We start from the raw sequence: 24,847 nt of genomic DNA, 5'->3' as shown, positions 1-24,847 counted from the left end.
ACAATTTGTTGTGACCTAGGCTTACCGAGTCATTACAAGACACAATTAGTCCCCAAAAAAACCTATTTTATTGTAACAGATGAGAATTACGTTCATTCCCAGCTGAGTCCCAATTAGTTGCAAAACAAGTCCTTCGGAAGAAATCTCTTGGAATAATCACCAACCTTTATCTTCTTTGACACCCTGCCAAAGGCCTTACTTGGCAAAGCCCCATGAAGTTCAGAAATAAACAAGAGATGCCGACTGGAAACAGAGTTAGCAACGTTGCTTTCCTGCAAAAGGCCCAAGTGCCTTTGTTTCTCTTTTAAGCCTTATGGGAGGGGCCAATCATTTCCTGGCCTTACTCCTGAGTCGTCCCTTTTGCTTTAGCTGCTCTTGCCTTCTGGCAGCTCTGCGCATGCATGCACTAGGAACAGGCTTCTCCTGTTCCTCTGCCTCTCTGCTGTCCGACTCTGGAGGCTCCGGAGTCCGCGCATCACTCCCAGGTGGCCCTGGCCCCATCTCTGCCTCCGACGCAGAGCCCTTGTCTGTGCCTTCCCCAGACCATGTTCCTCCCCAGCTTCCTCACTGTCCGATTCTGCTGCCAGCTCCGCAGGCTGCTGGCGGACCACAACAGAATTCAGCATGGATAGGATAAGAAGAAACATGGCTAGACTATTCTATTTTTTGATAGGGAAAGTTTCTTAATAGATAGCGGGAATGCGGTCGACGCAATATATCTTGACTTCAGCAAGGTGCGAAAACAAAGAACTGGCTGGGGAATTCTGAGAGTTGAAGTCCATGAAGTCTTAAAAACTCAGCAGCACCTTGGCAAGGATTTCCTGCTTTCTAGCGAATATAAACCACGCGACCCAGCTGATCATCGGTAGCTTTTAAAGTATCGGTTTGCCTGAACTGGTAGCTTTTTTTTATTACTGGTTCTCCTGAACCGGTGCGAACCGGGAGCATTTCACCCCTGGAGGGGTGGGAAGTTCCGAAACCTCTGGAAAACCCCGATTTGCACCCTGGGACCTCTGCCCCATCGCCAGCCTGCCTTCTACCCCCTCTCCAATCCTCTCTTCCCTCTTCCAGGCCGTCATCAGTGTCCTGTTCGTAGCTTCCCTGCTACGCCAAGCTCACGGGTGCTTTTCAGAGCATGATTGCTGTAATCACAGCCGGATCCACAATTTGGGGAGAAGCTTCCGAGTGCAATATCCGGGCTCCACCTCTCCCTACACCACGGATTCGGCTACGGATTGCCAAGCGACGTCCAGTGGTGCCGTGTCCCAACGATCTATCTCTCCTTGGAGTTACAAGTAAGAAAAACCGCCTACAAAATGGAGCCCAAAATTTTGTCTTGCTAAGAGAGAAGGTTGCGAAGGGAGTTTGGCCCCATTTTACGACCTTTCCTTGCCACCATTGTTAAGTGAATCGCTGCGGTTGTTAAGTTAGGAACATGGGTGTTAAGCTTCCCCATTGATTCACAAAAGGGGATCAGGAGATCCCAAGGACACTGTAGCCGTCATAAATGCGAGTCGGTTGCCGAGTGTCTCCTTTTTGATCTTGTGACCATGGAGAAGCTGCAATGGTCGTCACTTCCCACCTGGACTACTGTAATGCTCTCTACATGGGGCTCCCGTTGAAGAGCACCCGGAGGCTCCAACTGCTCCAGAATGCGGCCGCGCGGCTGATTGTGGGAGCGTCATGGCGCTCCCATGCAACACCTCTCCTGCGCGAGCTGCACTGGCTTCCGGTGGTCCTCCGGGTGCGACAAGGTGTTGGTGACCACCTTTAGAGCGCTCCTTGGCTCAGGACCTGTGTACTTATGAGACCCACTTCTGCCTCCGGTAGCCTCCCACCGGCCAGTACGCTCCCACAGAGAGGGGCTCCTCAGGGTGCCGTCGGTCAAACAATGTCAACTGGCGGCCTCCAGGGGGAGAGCTTTCTCTGTGGGAGCACCTGCCCTCTGGAACAAGCTCCCCCCCCCGGAGATACGGAGGATTCCAGATTTATGTACTTTCCGCCGGGCCCTCAAGACTTTTTTATTTCAACAAGCCGGGCTGGCCTAACTTCTCCAATTACTTAATTTTAATTTTAAAAGGGGTATTTTAATTGTTGGGCCAAAATTGTTTAATATGTTTTTTAAACTGTTCTTAAATTTTTGTATTCTGTGTGTTTACCTTTGGCTGTTCACCGCCCTGAGTCCTTCGAGAGAAGGGCGGTATATAAATTTAAATAAATAATAAATTAAATAAATAATAATAATACCGGAAATACCAGAAGTCCGGAAACGGGCCCATTTCCGGCCATCGGAGGCGGCCCTTTTTGCCTTCATGGAGGCTTGAGGAAAACCTCCAGAGTCTGGGGAGGGCGAAAATGCCCCCCCACCATGGTGCAGGAGGCTGAGTAGGCCATGTCCCCATGACCACGGCCAGCCAACAACCGGGCCGAGAACTGGTTGCTAAAATTTTTCAATCTTACTCGTGAGACCACCCCTTCCCACAATCTCGGCTGGGCTTCCGGTGTCGGATGCGATTCTTACCTAACTCTCCTTGTCTCCCTCCAGGAAGGATTTCAGCGCCACGCGTTACCCGCAGAACCTCTGGCAGGCGTCCTGCTCTTGCGACAATTGTCTGTCCTTCAACTCGACCCCTCAGCAGAACGTGATGACCTACAACAAGTTGGAACTGAAAGGCAATTCAGTCACTGTGCGAAGCGGGATTCTGGTCTTCTATCGGAAACACTGTCCCGACCAACCGGGCTTGTTTTATCTGCAACCTAGCAATTATATGATTAACGTGGCTTGTGCTTGCGTGGTTCCCAGGCTGGAAAGTGTAAGCTCTTAAAAAAAAGGAAATAGCACCTACCTATTTTGGATTGTCTATCCTTCACCCTTGGTAACTCTTCAAATTTGCAATGGCGCTGGAAATAAGTCACTTACAACCGGTCCTTGCACCTAACGTCCCCAATGTTACCCGAGATCCAAAATTTGCACACAGCTCATCTTCGACGTACGATGGGATGACCCCATGGTGTGGCACGAAAGCAACACAGCCAGAGAACAGATCTCACAAACTTCCCTTTATCGCTCCAACTTTGCCCCCAAATGTCCTCATTTTGACTACAAGTCCTAGAGTAAAGCTTCTGGCTGCGAGTAGTCCAGTAAGCAAGGTGAGCAAAAGCAGTAACCAAGGCCAGAAATCCAATAAGCCAGGTTTGCAAAACAGGAACCAGGGCAAGAAGTTCAGCGATGCAGGCAAACCGGACAAGCCCCCACAAGACAGAGCACAGTAATCTCCAGGCGTCGGCAAGTGCACACGAGGCTCCACAGATTCAACGCTTGTTCCCGATAAATGCCACTGGCACCTCCCACTGGCACCTCCTTACATCTCAGTCCCCAGGTGTGCCTTGTGAAGGGGGGTCGGAGCACTATCCTCCCTCATAGCTGGCTCTCTCTGCGTTGTTCTCGCCTTCTATCCACTCTCCATGCTCTAGGATCAGGAGGGAATAGTCTTTGTTCTTCGCCTGAGCTCTTGTCTCTCCTGCTCCTCCATTTCTCTAAGCCTTTCTAATCCTGAAAAGTCATGCCCGGATTGGCTCTGCCCTTCCCCAGTTCCTCCAAAGCCAATGGAGCCGCCCCCTCGATCTCTCTCAGCTCCTGTTCCAGCTCATCTTCCCTCACAGATTCAGACTCCGACTGGGGGCATGACATACAACTACAATTGAGTCCAATGTTTAGGAGACATTGTGTTGAGTGAGTTTTTTGCCCCGTTTTATGACCTTTCTTGCTACCCTGGTTCAGCGAATCCTTGCCGTTGTTAAGTGAGTAACCCAGTTGTTAAGTGAATCTGGCTTCCCCATTGATTTTGCTGGTCAGAAAGGTTGCCAAAGTGGAATCACATGACCTCAGGGGCCCAGCGACGGTCATAAGTACGAGTCAATTGCCAAGCATCTGAATTTCGATCGCAGGGCCATGGGGGTGCCGCAACGGTCATACGTGTGAAACAAAAAACAACCAAGTTTTTTTTCAGGGCTGTTGTAACTTTGAATGGTCGCTAAACGAATTGTTGTAAGTTGAGGACTACTTGTATATGTATTGTGTATTTATGATGGAGTCACATGATTGTCGTTTGCAAGCATCCCAGCCGGCAAAGCCAATGGGGGAAAGCCGGATTCGCTTAACGACTATATGATTCACTTAACGACTGGAAGGATTCACGGAACAATTTGGCATTAAAAAAAAAGGGTTGAGAAATCAGGCCCGTCTGACTCATCTCATAAACCGTCTCGCTTAGCGACTAAAATTCTCGTCTCAATTCTGGTCATACGTCAAGGCCTACCGACGTCGCTAAATTTTATATTTTATATATAATAAAATACAGGACTCAGTATGATAAAAATGGAGATAGTGCAGGGGTGAAATGCTCCCGGTTCAAACCGGATCGCCTGATCCGGTAGCGATGGAGGCGGGCGGTTCAGAGAACCGGTAGCAAAAATCCCTGCCCTCCCTCCCCATGCCCAGCTGAGCCGCACAATCATCAGAGGCTTTTTCTTTTAATTTTTAAAAGCATTTTTTCTACAACCTCTTTGGCTGAAAAAATGCTTTTAAAAGTTAAAAAAAAAGCCTCTGATGATCATGCGGCTCGGCAAGGATCGTCAAAGGCTTTTAAAAGCATTTTTTTCTACAACCTCTGAAGAAGTTGTAGAAAAAATGCTTTCAAAAGCCTCTGATGATCCCAGCTGAGTTGCCTGATTGGCAGAGGCTTTTTTTTCTTTTAAAAGCCTCTGACGATCCCAGCTGAGTTGCCTGATTGGCAGAGGCTTTTTTTCTTTTAAAAGCCTCTGACGATCCAAGCTGAGTTGCCTGATTGGCAGAGGCTTTTTTTCTTTTAAAAGCCTCTGACGATCCAAGCTGAGTTGCCTGATTGGCAGAGGCTTTTTTTCTTTTAAAAGCCTCTGACGATCCAAGCTGAGTTGCCTGATTGGCAGAGGCTTTTTTTTTTTTAAATGCCTCTGACGATCCAAGCTGAGTTGCCTGATTGGCAGAGGCTTTTTTTCTTTTAAAAGCCTCTGACGATCCAAGCTGAGTTGCCTGATTGGCAGAGGCTTTTTTTCTTTTAAATGCCTCTGACGATCCAAGCTGAGTTGCCTGATTGGCAGAGGCTTTTTTTCTTTTAAAAGCCTCTGACGATCCAAGCTGAGTTGCCTGATTGGCAGAGGCTTTTTTTCTTTTAAATGCCTCTGACGATCCAAGCTGAGTTGCCTGATCGTCAGAGGCTTTTAAAAGAAAAAAAAGCCTCTGCCGATCAGGCAACTCAGCTGGGATCGTCAGAGCCTTTTGAAAGCATTTTTTTACAACCTCTTCGCCGAAGAGGTTGTAGAAAAAATGGTTTTAAAAGAAAAAAAAAATTGGCCACGCCCACCCAGTCACATTACCCCCACCACCACCAAGCCACGCCCACAGAACCGGTAGTAACAAATTTTAGATTTCACCACTGAGATAGTGGTTTAAATGTATTAGAAATACCTGCGTATTTGAATAATATTTGCGTTAGACAAGGACACAGGAAGGAATTGTAACTGTCTATTGTTATGATGCATTATTTTTCCCTTTCAATTTATTTTATGAAACGACTTTTTTATCTTAAGGATGTTAGGTAGTTTGGTGAATGATATTTTTGCAAGAAAACAACCAAGCTCCGAGAACACCAAAGTCCCTTCCCTTTTTACAATATATATATATTCTTTTTTTTCCCCCTTTCCCTTTGACAATGTATCTCCAATGTGATGATCCTTGCATATTGCTCCTTTTTCCCCCTCTTTTTTCGTTATTCATGAAAAAGCAATAAAATATAACTAAGTTAAAAAGTAGCTTGTTCCGTCCTCGCCGCGGTGGGTTTCACATTTTCGGTTCTCCCTGCGCGTACGCCTTCCATGCATGCGCCCGGCCTAGTGGTGGGTTGCCCCTGGTTCGGACCGGTTCGATAGAACCGGTAGTAAAACCGGAGGGAGTCTCCGCCCACTGACCCCGACGTCATCAAAACGCTTTTGCGCATGCGCAGAAAAGCACTCACGCGCGTGAGCAAACCTCACCTCTGGCCCGGCCTCAAAAAAATGGGCCTAAATAGGATGGCACAGAGTCGGGGCAGTGAGCGGGCTGAATAACGAACCGGCTGAATACCACTCGGCTTCCTTGGCAGCCTTCTTAGAGCAGACCAGATAGGAAACGAGACCAAATGAGCTAATTCTAAATTTATTATATTTATTATATTATTATATTTATAAGGGTACATTAACATATATATATATATATTTGCAAATCTCAAAGTCCAAATTGCTTTTATGGCATGAACATGTTTATCCATCCATTAGGCAGCTCTGGGCTAGGCTGTCTCTTATCTTATTGCAAAGAAGGGCAACTAAGAGGATTAAAGGCCCCGGGGACTAAAACCATTGGTGGGATTCAGCCGGTTCGGGCCGAGTCAGGCGAACAGGGTAATTAAATTGCTGGCTGGTCCCGCCCCGTCCTTCCAGGAGTCCCCACATGCCCCATTTTGGCACCCAGGTAAGTGCAGGGAGGTCTACTAGGCCCAAAACGGCACGTAGGGTGCAGCGTTTCCCCGGTGGCCCAATTTCACTCCCAGGAGGCTTCAGGGAGGCCTCCTAGGCCCAAAACGGGGCACATGAGGGCGTCGTGGCCCCCCTGCAGCCTGTTTTTGCTCCCAGGGTGCAGGAGGCCGAGTGCTGCCTGTCACACCCCCTGGCCACGCCCACCACGACCACACCCACCCAGCCGGTCATTAGGGCAGAGGACCGGTTGTTAAATTGTTTGAATCCCACCACTGACTAAAACATATGAGGAACGGTTGCAGGATTAGAGTTTGGCCAGTCTAGAGAAAAGAAGGAATTTAGGGGTGATATGATAGCAGCCTTCCAATACTTGGGGGGCTGCCACAAAGAGGAGGGAGTCAAGCTATTCTCCAAAGCACCTGAGGGCAGGACAAGAAGCAATGGGTGGAAACTCATCAAGAAGAGAAAAAAAAACAAAACTGGAATTAAGGAGAAACCTCCCAATAGGAAGGACAATTAACCAGTGGAACAGCTTGCCACCAGACATTGTAGGGGCTCCATCACTGGAGGTTTTTAAGAAGAGATTGGACAACCATTTGTCTGAAGTGGTGTAGGGTTTCCTGCTTGAGCAGAAGGTTGGACTAGAAGATCTCCAAGGTCCCTTCCAGATCTATTGTGATTGATTGATTGATTATCTGATGGTTCTCCGAACAGCATTTCTTAACAACTGTGGCAAAAAAAAAAGGTTGTAAAATTGGACGTGTCTCACTTAGCAACAGAAATTCTGGTCCCCATTGCGGTTTTAGGTTAAGGACGTCTCTGAACACGTGCAAAGTTCCCTCTCTCAATTAACGATCCCCCGTCTGCCCAAAACTAGTCTTGAAAAATCACCCCTGTGGAAATATACATGATCGTATTTTGGGAACCTGGCAATCGGTCTGCATTTATGGATGCTTGTAGCGTCCCACGGTCTTGTATGACTGAGTTATGACCGTTTCCCCCCTTAATGTTTATTTTCAGTTTTTGGGAAAGATACCCATAGGAAACATTGGGTTTGTTTAACAACCCCTGCAAAAAAGGTTCTGAAATCAGGTCTGGTCATATGACCTGTTTTACAACTCTCATTGCTTACTTCCAGAATAGGCATGTTATGCCATATACACTAAATGGATGAAAGATAGATATATAGACATAGATGATAGATGAGATAAATTGATGATCTATCAATCTATCGGATGGACGGACAGGCGGACAGATGGACGGATGGATGGCTAGATAGATGGATGGAAGGATGGAAGGATGGATTGAAGGATTGAAGGATGGATGGATGGATGGATGGATGGATGGATGGATGGATGGATAGACAGACAGACAGACAGATAGATTGATATAGATAGAAGATAGGTAGATAGATAGTAGGTAGGTAGGAGAGAGCGAGAGAGAGATGATAGACAGATAGGTGGATTGATAGATATAGTTAGATAGATAGATAGATAGATAGATAGATAGATAGATAGATAGACAGACAATAGATAGATAGATAGATAGATAGATGGATGGATGGACGGACAGACATCTGTCTGACAGAGTAACCGAATAACCGAAGATGATCAATGATAGATAAATGGATGATAGATAGATAGATAGATGATAATGAGATAGATTGATGATAGATAGATAGATAGATAGATAGATAGATAGATAGATAGACAGACAGACAGACAGATGGATGGAGATGATAGAGATAGATAGATTAGATATAGATAAAATAGATAAAATAGATGGATGGATGGATGGATGGATGGATGAAGTGGGTGGGTGGGTGGGTGGATGGATAGATGAAAGTGGTAGATGATAGATAGATCGACGGATAGATGGATGTATAGATGTATAGATGATAGATGATAGATGATAGATGCATGGATGCATGGATGCATGGATGGATGGATAGATGGATAGATGGATAGATGGATAGATGATACTGGTAGATGATAGATAGTTAGATGGATAGATGCATGGGTGGATGGATGGATGGATAGATGGATAGATGATACTGGTAGATGATAGATAGTTAGATGGATAGATGGATGGATGGATGGATAGATGGATAGATGGATAGATGGATAGATGGATAGATGGATAGATGATACTGGTAGATGATAGATAGTTAGATGGATAGATGGATGGATGGATGGATAGATGGATAGATGGATAGATGGATAGATGGATAGATGGATAGATGGATAGATGGATAGATGATACTGGTAGATGATAGATAGTTAGATGGATAGATGGATGGATAGATGGATAGATGGATAGATGGATAGATGGATAGATGATAAATGATAGATGATAGATGCATGGGTGGATGGATGGATGGATAGATGGATAGATGATACTGGTAGATGATAGATGGATAGATGGATGGATAGATGGATAGATGATAGATGATCTATGGACAGGTGGATAGATGGATAGATGAATAGATGGATGATAGATTATAGAAGGAGAGATATAGATAGATAGATAACAAATAACATTAAAAAATAACAGCGCCCCCTGTTGAAAGCGAGGGGAAAGCGCAGGCGCTGCGACTTGCTTGCCCCCCCACCCCCGCCCCGACTCCCCGTTGCGCTCGGGCGCCCCCTGCCGGCCGAGGGCCGCCTCTCCATCCCGCTCCCCGAGCCTCCTTTTGGCTGCTCCTCGGCTTAGCGGCGGGACAATCGGACGCTTGTTCTCCGGCGTTGGTCGCCTCCTGGCCCGGCCGGACAAATCCTTCTTTGTCCGCTTCGGGATGCCAGGGCGAAAAAGGGCGAGGTTGCTTCGGGGCGGCGGTGTGGAGTCCTCCCCAGCTACCCCGAGGCTCCCCGAGACAGCAGGATGGGCGAGCGGGAGCCGGCGGGCGGCGAGGCTGGGGGCTTCGCGCTGGACAAGGAGTTTCTCCGCTCCCCCAAAGGGGTGGTGATGGGGGCCGAACTGGTAATCAATCACCCAAGAGACCACCCCCCCAAAAACCCGCCCCCCCACCTCTCCTCTCCTCTCCTCTTCTTTCCCCAACTTTCCCCACGTTTGCCTTCATCCCTCCGCTTTGCCAAGAGCATCCTTCCCTCCATCCTTCTCCTCCTTTGGATTTTTGGTTTTCTTTTTTTCTTTCTTTTCCTTTCTCTTTTTCCCTTTCTCTTTCGGACTGTTTTATTTGTTTTATCTTGTTTCCCTCTCCCCCCCTTTTTTTCTGGTCTTTCGGGTTTTTTCTTTTGCGCCTGGTTTTCCTTTCTTTTCTTCGCCTTTCCTTTTCCTTTCTTCCTTCTCCAGTTTGCCTTCCTCTCCTCCGGATCCTTCCTTCCTTCCTTCCTTCCGTCCTCTCCTTCCTTCCTCTCCTTCCATTTTCTTCCGTCTTCTTTCCTTTTCCTTTCTTCCTTCTCCTTCAATTTTCCTTCCTTTCTTCTCTTCTCTTCCTTCCTTCCTCTCCTTCCATTTTCTTCCTTCTTCTTTCCTTTTCCTTTCTTCCTTCTCCTTCAATTTTCCATCTTTCTTCCCGTCTCTTCCTTCCTTCCTCTCCTTCCATTTTCTTCCTTCTTCTTTCCTTTTCCTTTCTTCTTCCTTCTCCAGTTTTCCTTCCTTCTTTCATCTCCTCGGGATCCTTCCTTCCTTCCTTCCTCTCCTTCCTTCCTCTCCTTCCATTTTCTTCCTTCTTCTTTCCTTTTCCTTTCTTCCTTCTCCTTCAATTTTTCATCCTTTCTTCTCTTCTCTTCCTTCCTTCCTCTCCTTCCATTTTCTTCCTTCTCCTTTCCTTTTCCTTTCTTCCTTCTCCTTCAATTTTCCATCCTTTCTTCTCTTCTCTTCCTTCCTTCCTCTCCTTCCATTTTCTTCCTTCTCCTTTCCTTTTCCTTTCTTCCTTCTCCTTCAATTTTCCATCCTTTCTTCTCTTCCTTCCTCTCCTTCCATTTTCTTCCTTCCTTCTTTCCTTTTCCTTTCCTCCTTCTCCTTCAATTTTCCTTCCTTCCTTCTCTTCTTTCCTTCCTTCCTTCCTCTCCTTCCATTTTCTTCCTTCTTCTTTCCTTTTCCTTTCTTCCTTCTCCTTCAATTTTCCTTCCTTTCTTCTCTTCTTTCCTTCCTTCCTCTCCTTTCATTTTCTTCCTTCTTTTTTCCTTTTCCTTTCCAATCTTCCTTCTCCAATTTTCCTTTCTTCTTCTCCTCCCTCCCTCCCTTTCCTTCCTTCCTCCCTCTCTCTCCTTACATTTGCTTCCTTCTTCTTTCCTTTTCCTTTCTTCCTTCTCCAATTTTCTTTTCTTCTTTTCCTCCCTCCCTCCCTTCCTCACCTTCCATTTTTCTTCTTTCCTTTTCCTTTCTTCTCCAATTTTCCTTTCTTCTTCTCCTCCCTTCTTCCCTCCCTCCCTCCCTTTCCTTCCTTCCTCCCTCTCCTTCTATTTTCTTCCTTCTTCTTTCCTTTTCCTTTCTTCCTTCTCCAATTTTCCTTTCTTCTTCTCCTCCCTCCCTCCTTCTCCTTCCTTCCTCCTTCCCTCCCTCCTTTCCTCTCCTTCCGTTTTCTTCCTTCTTCCCCTTCCGTTTTCTTCTTCACTTTCTTCCTTTTCTCCTTTTCTCCTTTCTTTTCTCCATTTGTTTCCTTTCATCTTTTTTCACTTCTTTCATTTCCATTTCTTCCTTCTTTCGTTTTCCCTTCCTTGTTTTCTTCATTTTCCTTTCCTTTCCCTTTCTTCCTTCTTTCCTTTTCCTTCCGGTTTTCCTTCCTCTCCACCATTCTTTTCTCTCTGCAATGGTTAATTCTGTCTTTTTTTTTTTTTTAATTAATCCATCCTTGTTGCCTTTCCCTCCTCCCACCTCCCTTGCCCTCCCCCAATTTGGCTGTTTTCTAACTCCGCTTCCCATCGTTCCCTCCCAGGAGGGCCGGGCGGAGGAGCTCGGCCCCAGATAGCTGGGAAGTGGGTAGATCTCTTTTCTTCCAAAATTGTAGCCCCAAATTGGGGGGTGGCAGGGCACACACACACACACACACACAAAAATGCTTGTGATGGAACGGACTTTTGGGGAAAAATATCCAGAGATCAGTGAATAGTTTCCCATAGTGCCGTACTACAATTCCCATCATGGCAAGGTCCGTTCCAACTCTGTTAACCTGATATCCTGAGGGGGCTGGGTGCAGTTTGCAGCAGAAAGCCGCAGTTTGAGGGCTGGGGAAGGCGAGGTAGAAAAATCTCTGGATTCAGGCAAATATTTGCAAGTGATAAACCGATATTTCTTAATGTTGGTTGCTTGGAAGATGTCTGGACTTCGATTCCCAGAATCCCCCATCCAGAACCAAACCAGCTAAATTCAGCTGGAGAAAGCTGCTCCGGTTGAACATCTGCCTGTCCTGAAGCTCTAAAGCGTGGGTGACTAACCCCGGCGACTTTTATTTAATTTATTTATTTATTATTAGATTTATATACCGCTCTACTCCCGAAGGACTCAGGGCGGTGAACAGCCAAGAGATAAAACACACAGATTACAAAATTTAAAAACGGTATAAAAACCTAATTAAATAAATTTGGCCCGGAACAGATTAAAACACCCCTAAGGTTTTAAACAAATTTAAAATTTACAATTAAAAAGGGAGGTTAGGCCAGGCCAGCCTGTTGGAATAAAAAAGTCTTTGAGGGCACGGCGGAAAGTGCGTAAATCCGGGATCCTCCGTATCTCCGGGGGGAGCTTATTCCAGATGACGGGTGCCCCCACAGAGAAGGGTCTTCCCCTGGGGGCCGCCAGTCGACACTGTTTGGCCGACGGCACCCTGAGGAGCCCCTCTCTATGAGAGCGTACTGGCCGGTGAGAGGCTACTGGTGGTCCCATAAGTACCCGGGTGGACTTCGATTCCCAGAATTCCTCAGCCAGCCATGAGACTTCCTTGCAGTCGGGCAAGCCATGCTTTCTGGGGAATTCTGGGAGTTGAAGTCCACCAGTCTTAAAACGATTATGATTACGGGGATGCGGTAAAGGTCGTAACTGTGAAAAAACGGTCCTGAGTCATTTTTTTCCCCACACTGTTATAACGGTCGCTAAATGAAATGACAGACTTCATTCCAGGCTGAGGAATTCTGGGAGTTGAAGTCCACATTCTCTTCAAGCATCCGAGTTTAATAAATAAGTTTTGTGGGGTTTCTGGTGGGTTCCCATTGAATCAAAAAAAAAAGATCTGCAAATCCAGACTTTGGGGGAGAAACGTTGCCCCGTTCACACATTACGTTCTACCTCCTTCTTTCAGGGCCTTTGTTTCCTGGTTTTCTTACTGCTCACGGCTTCCGTTTCGGCCTACATGGGCGCTGCCTTGCTGGAGGTGTTGGTAACCCTGACTTTCCTCGGTTTGCGAGCCACGTACTATCATGAACGCCTGACCCGGGTCAACTGGCCCTGCCTGGTGGGTAAACCTGGGTTAGGGTCAGCGGTGGGGTTCAGAAATGCTGACCACCGGTTCGCCGCGCGTGCGCACCTTCCGCGCATGCGCCCGGCCTCGAAAACGTGGCTAAATAGAACGTCTTTATGCCGGGGCAGATGGACAGGCCCACCAGCAATCGCCGCAGTCGAACCAGTCCGAACTGGCTGGATACCACCTCTGGTTAGGGACAGCAAAATGGCCGCCGCGCCTCCTTCCCTGGCAAGTTGCATTGGAGTTAATTGAACGAGGCTGAAGGGCATGATCCCTAATTTCCTGCCGTTTCTAGCATTTTTAAGGGTTTTCGGGGTCTTGGGAATGGACGTTTGGACCGATTCGGTGCATTTTCCATCTGCAGGATTTCCTTCGGTGCGTCAGCGCGGCCATCATCTTCATCGTGGTGGGCTTCGCCGTCATTGCCACCAACCACGAGGGATCGGCCGTGTCGGCCTTTGTGAGTGACCGCCGTCGTTTCTCCCAATCGGCTCCTTGCATCGGGAGTTTGATTCCCAGAATTCCCCAGTCAGCCTCTGGAGAATTCTGGGAAACCATATTCCAGACCTCTGATTGGCTCGGAGGGAGGGTGGAAAATGTCTATTTGGGGGCTGCACCTGTTGAACCAAAGTTGCTTCCCTTTTTACACATGGCTTTTATTTAATTTTTAATTTTAATTTTACTTTATTATAGTTTAGTTTAGTTTATTAGTTTAGTGTCAGCACTTCAAGCTGCATTTAGAGTAAATGCAGCTTGAAGTGCTGACATTTAGTTTATTTCAGTTTATATTTATGTTATATTAGATTTTTATTTTATTTTTTATTTTACTTTAATTCATTATTTTATTTTGTTTTGATTGATTGTATTAGGTTGTTTTATTTGTTATCTTGTTATTTTGTTAGTTCATTTTATTTTATTATATTTTATTTCAATTTAGCTTATTAGCTTATTTTATTTGTTGTTTTTATTTTATTTTATTTTATTTCAATTTAGTTTAATTTGTTTTTACTTTGTTTCATGTTTTATTTTATTTTACCAGCATTATTTTCATTTTATTATTTTATTTTATTATATTTTTTTTAATGTTACGTTTTTATTTTATTATTTTATTATATTTTTTCAATTTAGTTTAATTGATGTTTTTACTTTGTTTTATGTTTTATTATTTTATTTTACCAGTATTATTTTCATTTTATTATGTTATTTATTTTATGTTATTTATTTATTTATTTTATATTATGTTTTTATTTTATCATTTTATTATATTTTATTTCAATTTAGTTTATTAGCTTATTTTATTTGTTGTTTTTATTTTATTTTATTTCAATTTAGTTTAATTGATGTTTTTACTTTGTTTTATGTTTTATTACTTTATTTTACCAGCATTATTTTCATTTTATTATTTTATTTTATTATTATTATTTTTTAATGTTACGTTTTTATTTTATTATTTTATTATATTTTTTCAATTTAGTTTAATTGATGTTTTTACTTTGTTTTATGTTTTATTATTTTATTTTACCAGTATTATTTTCATTTTATTATGTTATTTATTATTTTATGTTATTTATTTATTTATTTTATATTATGTTTTTATTTTATCATTTTATCATATTTTATTTCGATTTAGTTTAATTGATGATTTTACTTTATTTCATATTTTATTATGTTATTTTATTATTTTCATTCTATTATTTTATTTATTATTTTATTTTATTCTTCATTATTTTTTTACAAATAATTCAAGGCAACTCAAAATCCAACATACCAGTCTTCTCTTATTTCCCCCACAACAACAACCCTGTGAGGTAGGCTGGGATGAGAGAGAGTATTTATTTGTTACCAATCCCATTCTCAAGCAAATCTGGGCAGCCTAAACATTGAATAAGTAAATTTATGAATATTTATTTATTATAATCAACACCTAAAGGGTCAAATGGCCACCATCTTGATTTTTTAACCCCTTCCATTCCAGGCTGCAAATCCCCTGTAATTGTTTTTTTCCTGAGGCAAATCTAAGAAAATTCCCATACAAGCTAAGTGTCCGTGAAATGCTAATTTTGGGCTTAATTTATCGGAGAGCCCTTCAAACGTTCAAGCTTCGCTTCTCTGTTTCATGGCAGGTTTTCAGTCTTATTCTAATTGGAATTTTCTGCTTGGACGCCTACAAAACCTACCAAGCGGAGATGGGATCGGAAGAAGGTGAGCAGATTACGTGAACGTGTCAAATTTGTGCTCGTTTTGCGATGGCCGCGCTGAGCAGGTGGGACAGAGCTGGCGTGAAAAAAAGCCGAAACCAGATTGAACGCCTGGATAGGAGACCACCAAGCGATGTCCGGAGTGTGTGAGTGGTGAGGAAGGTGGGGAATATATCCTTGTAATCCCCAAATTGGGAATGAAATCTGATGACAGATTTTCCTGAAAGCTGCAACAACGATTTAAATCCTCGCTTTGAATTGGGGAAAGAATGAGAGGGAAGTGTTTGGAGACTAGGCAGATGTCTTGATCGATATTTAGTAGGCGTAATTATCAATAAAAATGGATATTCGGTCATCTTCACCACCGTTACTCGATCTCTGCAACTTTAAGACGTGTGGACTTCAATTCCCAGAATTCCCCAGCAGTGAATTCAACCAACTGTGCTAGTTGGGGAATTCTGGGAGTTGAAGTCCATCATCATCATCATCTTTTAATGACCCCATAATCCCTTGCGGGGTGGAATCTGGGGAGCTGAATGGAGCTAGCAGAGTGTTTTTTTTACTGGCTGGATACCTTTCCTGTCGCCAATGCAGAGTTTTGTTCAGCAGATATATTCTCGTTGTGCCCAGAGAGAGAGAAATATCGGCCTCTACCTAGGATCGAACTCACAGCCCTCTTGATTTGTGAGGCGAGAACTCCACCTCTAGGCCACCGCACCACTAGGAGTTGAAGTCCACCACGTCTTAAAATTGCCGAGGACGAGAAATACTGCTCTAACAAACTATCGAGGGACGTATGCTAGAAAGGGGCGCAAAGTAATCAAAGTGCTGGCTCCGCCCCTACGCCAAAAGCCACGCCCCTTGTTCACCTGCAGAGTTTGGATTTTGACTTTTCTGACCCTCTTGTGGTCGCTCCGAGGTCAAAGCCCACCCACCTCGTTTCCCACTGAGTTGCTTTTCCTCTTCCGTTACAGACCCGGAACCTCGGTGAATTAGCACGCTCAAGTGTCCCTTCAGTGGTGAAAACCCCACCTCAGGTCTCCAGCTTCTGTATCTCCGTGTGGTCTTGGAGCTGACTCCCATCTTTCCTGGAGAATCCGGGTCCACAATATTAGATTATTTCCAGATTTAACTTGCCGGAAAGACAAGATTAAAATTGTTTTGGATGCGATACAATAGGCCTCACGTTCCCAGCAACTGGATACACGTGCATGAAGAAGTAAACATAGATGTCTTTTACTACTAAACATATCTATACTACTAAAACTCTCGTGTCTGTCGGTTTGTAGCCTTCAATTGAGTGAAACGGTGTGTCATAGGCAGTGGTGAAATTCAATTTTTTTTACTACCGGTTCTGTGGGCATGGCTTGGTGGGCGTGGTGTGGCTTGGTAGGCGTGGCAGGGGAAGGATACTGCAAAATCTCCATTCCCACCCCACTCTGGGACCAGCCAGAGGTGGTATTTACCGGTTCTCCGAACTACTCAAAATTTCCGCTACCGGTTCTCCGAACTACTCAAAATTTCCGCTACCGGTTCTCCGAACTACTCAAAATTTCCGCTACCGGTTCTCCGAACTACTCAAAATTTCCGCTACCGGTTTTCTGAACTACTCAAAATTTCCGCTACCGGTTCTCCGAACTACTCAAAATTTCTGCTACTGGTTCTCCGAACTGCTCAGCAGAATAATGCTACTGTTAAAAGGTAGTATTTAGCTTCCAGCTGCCTGCAATTACTGTGAGTTCAATTCTTACCAGGCTCAAGGTTGACTCAGCCTTCTATCCTTTCTAAGGTAGGTAAAATGAGGACCCGGTTTGTGGGGGCAATAAGATGACTTTGTATAAAATATACAATAGTATGAAGGCTTTTGCTTAATGCATTGTAAGCCGCCCTGAGTCTTCGGAGAAGGGTGGCATATAAATCAAAAAAAATTTTTTAAAAAAATTTCCACTATCGGTTCTCTGAACTACTCAAAATTTCTGCTACCGGTTCTCCGAACTACTCAAAATTTCCGCTATCGGTTCTCCGAACTACTCAAAATTTCTGCTGCTGGTTCTCCAAACTACTCAAAATTTCCGCTGCCAGTTCTCTAAACTACTCAAAATTTCCGCTGCCGGTTCTCCGAACTACTTAAAATTTCCGCTACCGGTTCTCCAGAACCTGTCAGAACCTGCTGGATTTCACCCCTGATCATAGGGCAACCATTTTTGAATTCATGTGCTTAAGGATTGTGTCCAAAATCTGGGACCCAGGACTCTCGTGGGGTTGAATTCTGGCGAAGCTGGGGCCGCTTCAGGGCCGCTATGCTACCATGCTTGCTGCAGTCATGATTTCCAACAGGCCTCCCAGTTTCCCACAAAAACAGTCACTGGGGAAGCCAGCAGGAAAACACTATCACTCCCAATGGTTCCCCCCCTCCCCAGTTTCTCTGTTTAGGGAAGGAAATCTCTCTGAAACGATGACTCTATGGGTCACAGGTTGTCTAGTAGAGCCCTAAACTCCCGGAATCAGAAGGTTATCTTAGAGGTCATCCAATCCAACCCCTGCAGAGTAGGATAATCGGGAACATCGCTAACAAGGCCTTTCTAGCTTTTGTTTGAAGAACATCAGTGAAGGAAAGCTCACCACTCCATGTGATTCCTTGTTCCTCTAGCTCAGGGGGGTCTCCAATTAAGACTTGTGGACTTCAACTCCCAGAATTCCCCAGGCAGCCATGCTGGCTGAGGAATTCTGGGAGCTGAAATTCACAAGTCTAGCCAAAGTTGGAGACCCCCGCCCAGTGGTGAAATCTGAACTGGTTTGTTACCGGTTTTCCTGATTTCTTGCAAAGCTAAACTGTGCGGCACAGCTGATCGTTGGAAATACCGGTTCTGAGGAACCGGCAGCTTTTTTTAACCAGTGAGAAGCGTATTTTTTACTACCGATTCACCCGAACCGGTGTGAACCGTAGCATTTCACCCCTGCTGATGGCTCACAACCTTAGGAAATTCCTCCTGATTTCTAAGGTTTACCTCAGTGTAGTAACATTAAGCTATGCCGACTTCAACTCCCAGAATTCCACCAACCAGCCAGAATTCTGGGAATTGAAGTCCACGCATCTTAAAAGGGGCTACGAGTGAGAAACTTTGCGCTGTCTCCTTGTGTCCAGAAACAATGAGTATGCAACTTTCAAAACCGGGCAAGTAGGCCCAAACTGAAGGTTTCAAGCTGTGGTGAAATGTAAAATTTGTTACTACCGGTTCTGTGGGCCTGGCTTGGTGGTGGTGGGTAATATGTCTGAGTGGGCGTGGCCAACTTTTTTTTTTTTTTTTTTTTACTTTTAAAACCATTTTTTCTACAACCTCTTCGGGGGAAGAGGTTGAAAAAAAATGCTTTTAAAAGCCTCTGACGATCCCAGCTGAGTTGCCTGATCGGCAGAGGCTTTCCTTTTTTTTTTAAAAGCCTCTGACGATCCCTGCTCACTTGCCTGATCGGCAGAGGCTTTTCTTTTTTTTAAAGCCTCTGACGATCCCAGCTGACTTGCCTGATCGGCAGAGGCTTTTTTTTTTACTTTTAAAAGCATTTTTTCAGCCGAAGAGGTTGTAGAAAAAAAATGCTTTTAAAAATAAAATAAAAAGCCTCTGACGATTGCGCGGCTCAGCTGGGCATGGGGGCGGGGAGGGATTTTTGCTATCGGTTCTCCGAACCACCCGCCTCCATCGCTACCGGATCGGGCGATCCGATCCGAACCGGGAGCATTTCACCCCTGGTTTCAAGGGACTCTTAACCCTTGTGCAAATCAGACAAAGCGAGAGCGAATTCACCTCTGTGGTTGTATAATATTTTGCATTAATATTGAGAAATCCAAGAGCGTGAGATCGTTCGAAGCTACAGCGGAGCACGCATGCGAATTGCATCGTATATTATTCAGATGGAAAGGCGCGTGATGTAGGGTGAATGGCTTTTGTGTGAAGCAGTGGGTTGCGAGGCCTGGGGCTCGGCCGAACATCGGCCTGCGGAGCGAGTTGTGAATTGAGCGTGTGTCCATGTTTGTGTGTGTGCGAGAAAGGGGGGGGGTTTCAAACTTTTGCGAGCTGTGGAATCTCTTTTTAAAATAAAGAGTCTGAAGAAATTTCCCCCATGATGAGGAGATGAAATTGGATGAGTTGGAGCGAAGTTTCGAATTTCTCGTTTCGCTTTTCCAAGAAATCTCATCAAATCCAAAAGAGTCCAATTCACACAATTGCCAAGGTTGTGAAAAGCTGGCCTGGAGAACTAGATTTGATGAGCTGCCCAGGGTGAGGCCAGGCAGGAAAAGTACAGAGTCCTTGACTTACAATCGCTCGTTTAGTGACCATTTGAAGTTACAACAGCAGTGAAAGAAGTGACTTATTTTTCATACTACCTATGCATGGTCGTTTAATGACCCCGTAATCCCTTGCAGGGTGGAGTCTGGGCAACTGAATGGAGCTAGCGGAGTGTTTTTTACTGGCCGGATGCCTTTCCTGTTGCCAATGCGGAGTTTTGTTCGGCAGATATATTCTCATTTGTGACCTTCTGACAAGCAAAGAAGCCGGATTAAGTTAACAACCGTGTGATTAACTTAACTGCTGCAGTGATTCACTTAACAACCGTGGCCAGAAAGGTCATAAGAGGAAGAAAAGCTCATTTAACAACTGTCTTGCTTAGCGACGGAAATCTCGGGCTCAATTGCGGTCGTTACGTCGAAGACTAGCTGTAAAAAGGGAAACTCTACAGCTAGTCCTCAAGGTTACGGCTCGAACTGAACCCGGAGATTACGGTCGCATGAATTGTGAGAGTCGTAAAACGGGTTACCCTTGCTAAGTGAGCTCACCCCATTTTACGACTCTTCTCGCCCCATTGGTTAAGTGAACCACTGCTGTTGTTAAAGGAGTAACACGGTCGTTAAATGAATCCGGTTTCCCCGTTGACTTGGCTTGTCAGAAGATCGCAAATGGGGATCACGTGACCCCGGGACGCTGCAAACCATCATAAATGTGAGTTAGCGGCCAAGTGTCTGAATTTGGTTCACGTGACTGTGGAGATGTGTCAGCGGTCATAAGCGTGAAAAGCGGTCATAAGTCACATTTTTTCAGGGCCATTCTCACTTTGAACGGTCATTAAGCAAACTGTTATAAGTCGAGGACTAGCTGTATCTCTTTTCAGTTGCTACTCTCCCCTAGTTTATTTATTTGTTTGTTTCTTTATTTACTATTTTCCACATTTTTTAAACCGCCCGTCTGCCTCAGAAATCAACTTCGGCCGCCGAATCCACTGCGAATTTCTCATCTAAATTGATAATTATCACCAAATTAGACGGCAGCTTGTTTTCACTGTTAAATCATACGTGTCTTTTTCTGCTTCGTTGGAATAATTCCACTTTTGATGCTTAATTCCTTCCGGTCCAATTCCTTCCTTCCTTCCTATTTATAAAAATTGACTGTAATACTTTACATTACCACCAGAGGGAGCCATCCTACAAGAAATAATTCCTTGGTGTGGAATCTAATTTCGCCTGCAGATGCCAACTCTAAACACCAGGGGGCACCATTGATCCTTGCAACTTCAGAATTAAGACTCTAGAAAACCCGTTTTTAATTTTTAAGTAACTAATAAGATATTAGGAAAATATTCTCGCCTATCACTAATATTGTACTGGGTAACGTCACCCAAAGGCACGCTTGTTTACAAAAGCCGCCACACACGTGTGACCTAAATGCAGGCAGTCCTCAACTTACGACCACCATTGAGCCCAAAATTTTGGTCGCTAAGTGAGAAATTGGAAAAGTGAGTTTTGCCTCATTTTACGACTTTTCTTGCCACATTTGTTCAGGGAATCCCTGCCCTTGTTAAATGAGTAACACAGTGGTTCAGCAAATCTGGCCTCCCCGTTGATTTTGCTCGTCAGAAGGTCGTAAAAAGGGGATCATCACGTGACCCCCCCGGGACACTGCAACCGTCATAAATGTGAGTCAGCCATCAAGCATCCGAATGTAAATCACGTGGGACCTTGGGAATGTGGCAAAGGTCATAAGCGTGAAAAATGATCGTAAGCAGAGGTGGTATTCAGCCGGTTCGTATCGGTTCGTGCGAACCGGTTGTGGAGATCGCAGGTGGACCTGCCCATTCACCCTGGCTCTATGCCGTCCTATTTAGGCACTTTTTTGAGCCTTGGCGCATGCATGGAAGACGCGCATGCGCGAAGGCTGGGCGCATACACGGAAGACATTTTCGAGGCCGGGCGCATGTATGGAAGGCGCATGCGTGAAGCGTGCATGTGCCCACACGACGAACTGGCGGTAAGAATATTGGAAACCCACCATTAGTCGTAAGTCACTTTTGTCCGTGCCGTTGTAACTTTGAACGGTCACTAAGCGAACTGTCGTAAGTCGAGGACTACCTGTACGAGTCTTGGAAATGGGAAAATAGTTTGATGCCGCTTGTTGGTTGGCTCGTCACATACATTTCAGGTTTGAGCGATAGAAATGCGTGGGACACGAGATTTGTGTTGCTCTTGAGATTTATTTCACTGCTCTATATTCACTATTAGGGCCTCTCGAGGCAAAGGTTGTCGCTAAATGGCTACTGTGGCTAAAATGAGGGGTTTTTTTTTCCTGGCTTCCTCACTCTTCGTCGAGAAGTTTCTGGAAGAGAGAAGCAGAAAGGAAAAGCATGAACCGAAATGTGGAGCAAACCAGGAAACTAATTTCACAAAAAAAGCTAAAAGCTCTCTCTCTACCTGTCTCTCTCTCTGTGTCTCTCTGTCTGTCTGTCTCTTTCTGTCTGTCTTTGTCTGTGTCTGTGTCTGTCTCTATCTCTGTCTCTATTTCTCGCTGTCTCTCTCTGTGTCTCTGTGTCTCTGTCTCTGTCTCTCGCTGCCTCTTTCTCCCTCTCTCCCTCTCTGTCTCTCTCTCTCTCTGTCTCTCTCTGTCTCTGTCTCTCTCTGTCTCTGTCTCTGTCTCTCTCTCTGTCTTTCTGTCTGTCTATCTCTCGCTGTCTCTCGCTGTCTCTATCCCTCTCTGTCTCCCTTTCCCTCTCCCTCTGTCTCTCTCTGTCTCTGTCTCTGTCTCTCTCTGTCTCTGTCTCTCGCTGTCTCTTTCTCCCTCTCTCCCTCTCTCTCCCTCTCTGTCTCTCTGTCTCTCTCTCTGTCTCTCTCTGTCTCTCTGCCTCTCTCTCTCTCTCTCTCTATCATCCCATCTATCATCTATCTATCTATCTATCTATCTATCTATCTATCTATCTATCTATCTATCTATCTATCTATCTATCTATCTATCTAGTCTGTCTATCTATCTATCTATCTATCTATCTATCTATCTATCTATCTATCTATCTATCTATCTATCTATCTATCTATCTATCTATCTATCATCTCTTCTGTCCTATTTATCATCCATTTGTCCATTCCATCTATCTCTCTCCCAGTGGTGAAATTCAAATTTTTTTTACTACCAGTTCTGTGGATGTGGCTTGGTGGGTGTGGCAGGGGAAGGATACTGCAAAATCCCCATTCCCACCCCACTCTGGGGCCAGCCAGAAGTGACATTCGCCGGTTCTCCGAACTACTCAAAATTTCCACTACCGGTTCTCCAGAACCTGTCAGAACCTGCTGGATTTCACCCCTGCTCTCTCTCTCCCCCCCCCCACATCTCTATCTACCTGATAGGCACAAGCAGTGAGTAAGTCAAAACACAAAAGAAGGCCAAGAAAGAGGTTCGTTTCCAAGCATTTGCTACTTGTCTCTTTCCCCTTCGGAAGCCCCAAAATAAAAACACACTTTTCCTCCCACGTCACGACTTTTGGCCTTCAGCTTGTTGATCTGGGACTCGGCGATGTCCGCCCGTTCCTCGGCTTCGTCCAACTCGTGCTGGACCTTCCGGAATTTGGCCAGGTTGGTGTTGGCTTGTTCCTCCTGGGAAAGGAGTAGAAAAAGATGGAGGGATGTTTGTGGAGTGCAAAACCTTCCCTTGCTGTTCCTGTTATGAATGTTGACATGCTTGTGAAGAAGGCACAGAAGAGGCTGTGCTTCCTGAGAACGCTATCAATCTCAGTATCTACTTCTGTCCTACTATCGCAGCGCCATTGAGAGTGTCCTGATATACGGCATTTTTGCATGGTATGGGAGCAGCTCTGCAGCGGACAAAAATGCTCATTAAAACTGCCCAGAATATCATCGGGTTCCAGCTACCAGCGCTGGACAACACCTTCGCATCTCGCTGTCCCCTTTTTACGACCTTCCTTGCTATGGTTGTTAAGTGAATTGCTGAAATTGTTAAGTTAGTCACCCGGTTGCAGGGGTGGGCTGCTGGGAGTTCGTAGGGATTCAGGAGGACCTCTAGCTAAGATTCTGTGCAGTTCGAAAAACCCCCAAATCCCACTCCTGGCTGGCCCCGCCCACCTTGCCCCTCGCTTGAGTCCCCACGTGGCCCGTTTTGGTAAGTGCAGGGCACCCGCAGAGGCTCGGGGAGGGTGAAAAACGGGCCTACCGGAAGTTCAGGAAAAAGGGCCCCGTTTCCGGCCTCCAGAGGGCCTCCGGAGCCTGGGGAGGCCATTTTCGCCCTCCCGGAGGCTCAAGGAAAGCCTCCGGAGCCTGTTTTTTTTTTTTTTTTTTTTTTTATAGAAACTCAATAAAGTTTCTATAAAAAAAAAAAACATCGCCTTCCACTGTGGTGCAGGAGGCCGACTAGGCCCCGCCCACCATGGCCACGCGCACCCAGCAACCGGGCAGAGATCCCCTTGCTATATTTTCTGAAGCCTACCCCTGCCCGGTTGTTAAGTGAACCCGGCTTGTCCATGGGGTTTGTTTGTCAGAAAGTCGCAAAATTGGAATCGCGCAGCCCCGGGACGCTTCAACCGTCGTAAAAACGAGTCAATTGCCAAGGATCTGAATTTTGATCCCGGGACCATGGGGGCTAACGCAACGGTCGTAAGCGTGAAAAAACGGACGTATGTCACTTTTTTCCCCCCAGCGCCGCAGCGATTTCGAACGGTCATTAAAGAAACAGTCGTAAGTCAAGGACCGTCTGTAAAAAACAGAACGATTCTTTTCTCGTTTACTTTGCCCAATCCTCCATGGTTTCAATCCAAGGTTATCCGGGGCTTAAAGAGATCATGGCAAGCTGTTTAAAGTCTTGTAAAAGCTTTACGATTGACAAAATCTCCGGGCTAACTGCTGACTTCGAAAATTGCCGGCTCGGGCGGATCGAAAGAAAGAAAAAAAAGAAAAATCGAAGCGTCAGGTGAGCTTAAGCGAAGCAGTTTTACTAAGTGGAGAAACTCTTTAGCAAATAGCAAAATCTATCATCTATCATCTATCATCTCTGTCTATCTGTCTGTCCTATCTATCATCCATTTGTCTGTTCCATCTCTCCCTTTCTCTCTCCCTTTCTCTACCTCTATCTCTCTCCCCTATCTATCCATTTGTCCATTCCATCTCTCTCCCCTTTTCTACCTCTCTCCCTTGCTGTATCTCTCTCCCTTTCTCTCTCTCCCTTATCTTTCATCCATTTGTCCATTCCATCTCTATCTCTTCCTTTCTCTCTATCTCTTTCCCTTTCTCTCTTTCTCTCTCTTCCCCTTTCTCTCTCTCTCCCTTTCTCTATATCTCTCTCCCTTTCTCTATCTCTCTCCTCTATCTATCCATTTGTCCATTCCATCTCTCTCCCTTTTTCTACCTCTCTCC

The 24,847-nt window shown here is 45.2% G+C and overlaps 2 protein-coding genes across 2 annotated transcripts in view; one reads left to right on the top strand and one right to left on the bottom strand.

The window, feature by feature from the left end:
• Positions 1 to 9,420: 9,420 nt before the first annotated feature.
• Positions 9,421 to 16,201, top strand: CMTM5 (CKLF like MARVEL transmembrane domain containing 5). Its single transcript, XM_070954473.1, has 5 exons — positions 9,421 to 9,528; positions 12,809 to 12,961; positions 13,335 to 13,430; positions 15,094 to 15,172; positions 16,143 to 16,201. Exons 1-5 carry the CDS (start codon positions 9,430 to 9,432, stop codon positions 16,157 to 16,159), a joined length of 444 nt encoding a protein of 147 aa, XP_070810574.1. The 5' UTR covers positions 9,421 to 9,429; the 3' UTR covers positions 16,160 to 16,201.
• A 5,483-nt stretch (positions 16,202 to 21,684) lies between these two features.
• The window catches only part of LOC139324754 (myosin-6), a 76,174-nt gene continuing 73,011 nt past the window's right edge, over positions 21,685 to 24,847 (bottom strand). The window contains exons 40-41 of the mRNA XM_070954495.1: positions 22,943 to 23,077; positions 21,685 to 21,809 (exon numbers count right to left, since the gene is read on the bottom strand). Of these exons, the coding sequence (XP_070810596.1) occupies positions 21,789 to 21,809; positions 22,943 to 23,077 (156 nt within the window). The 3' untranslated portion in view covers positions 21,685 to 21,788. The remainder of the gene's footprint in view (positions 21,810 to 22,942; positions 23,078 to 24,847) is intronic.

The sequence above is a fragment of the Pituophis catenifer genome, unplaced genomic scaffold, assembly GCF_029215685.1.
Source record: "Pituophis catenifer annectens isolate HBS135680 unplaced genomic scaffold, rPitCat1.0.hap2 SCAF_15, whole genome shotgun sequence".
In the NCBI taxonomy this organism is placed as follows: domain Eukaryota; kingdom Metazoa; phylum Chordata; class Lepidosauria; order Squamata; family Colubridae; genus Pituophis; species Pituophis catenifer.
This window is presented reverse-complemented; position numbering and strand designations above follow the sequence as displayed.

Coding starts and splice junctions, on each gene's coding strand:
- CMTM5 (XM_070954473.1), top strand. CDS start 9,430: ATGGGCGAGCGGGAGCCGGCGGGCGGCGAGGCTGGGGGCTTCGCGCTG. Junction 9,529..12,808: donor TGGTGATGGGGGCCGAACTG/GTAATCAATCAC, acceptor TCCTTCTTTCAG/GGCCTTTGTTTCCTGGTTTT. Junction 13,431..15,093: donor GATCGGCCGTGTCGGCCTTT/GTGAGTGACCGC, acceptor GTTTCATGGCAG/GTTTTCAGTCTTATTCTAAT.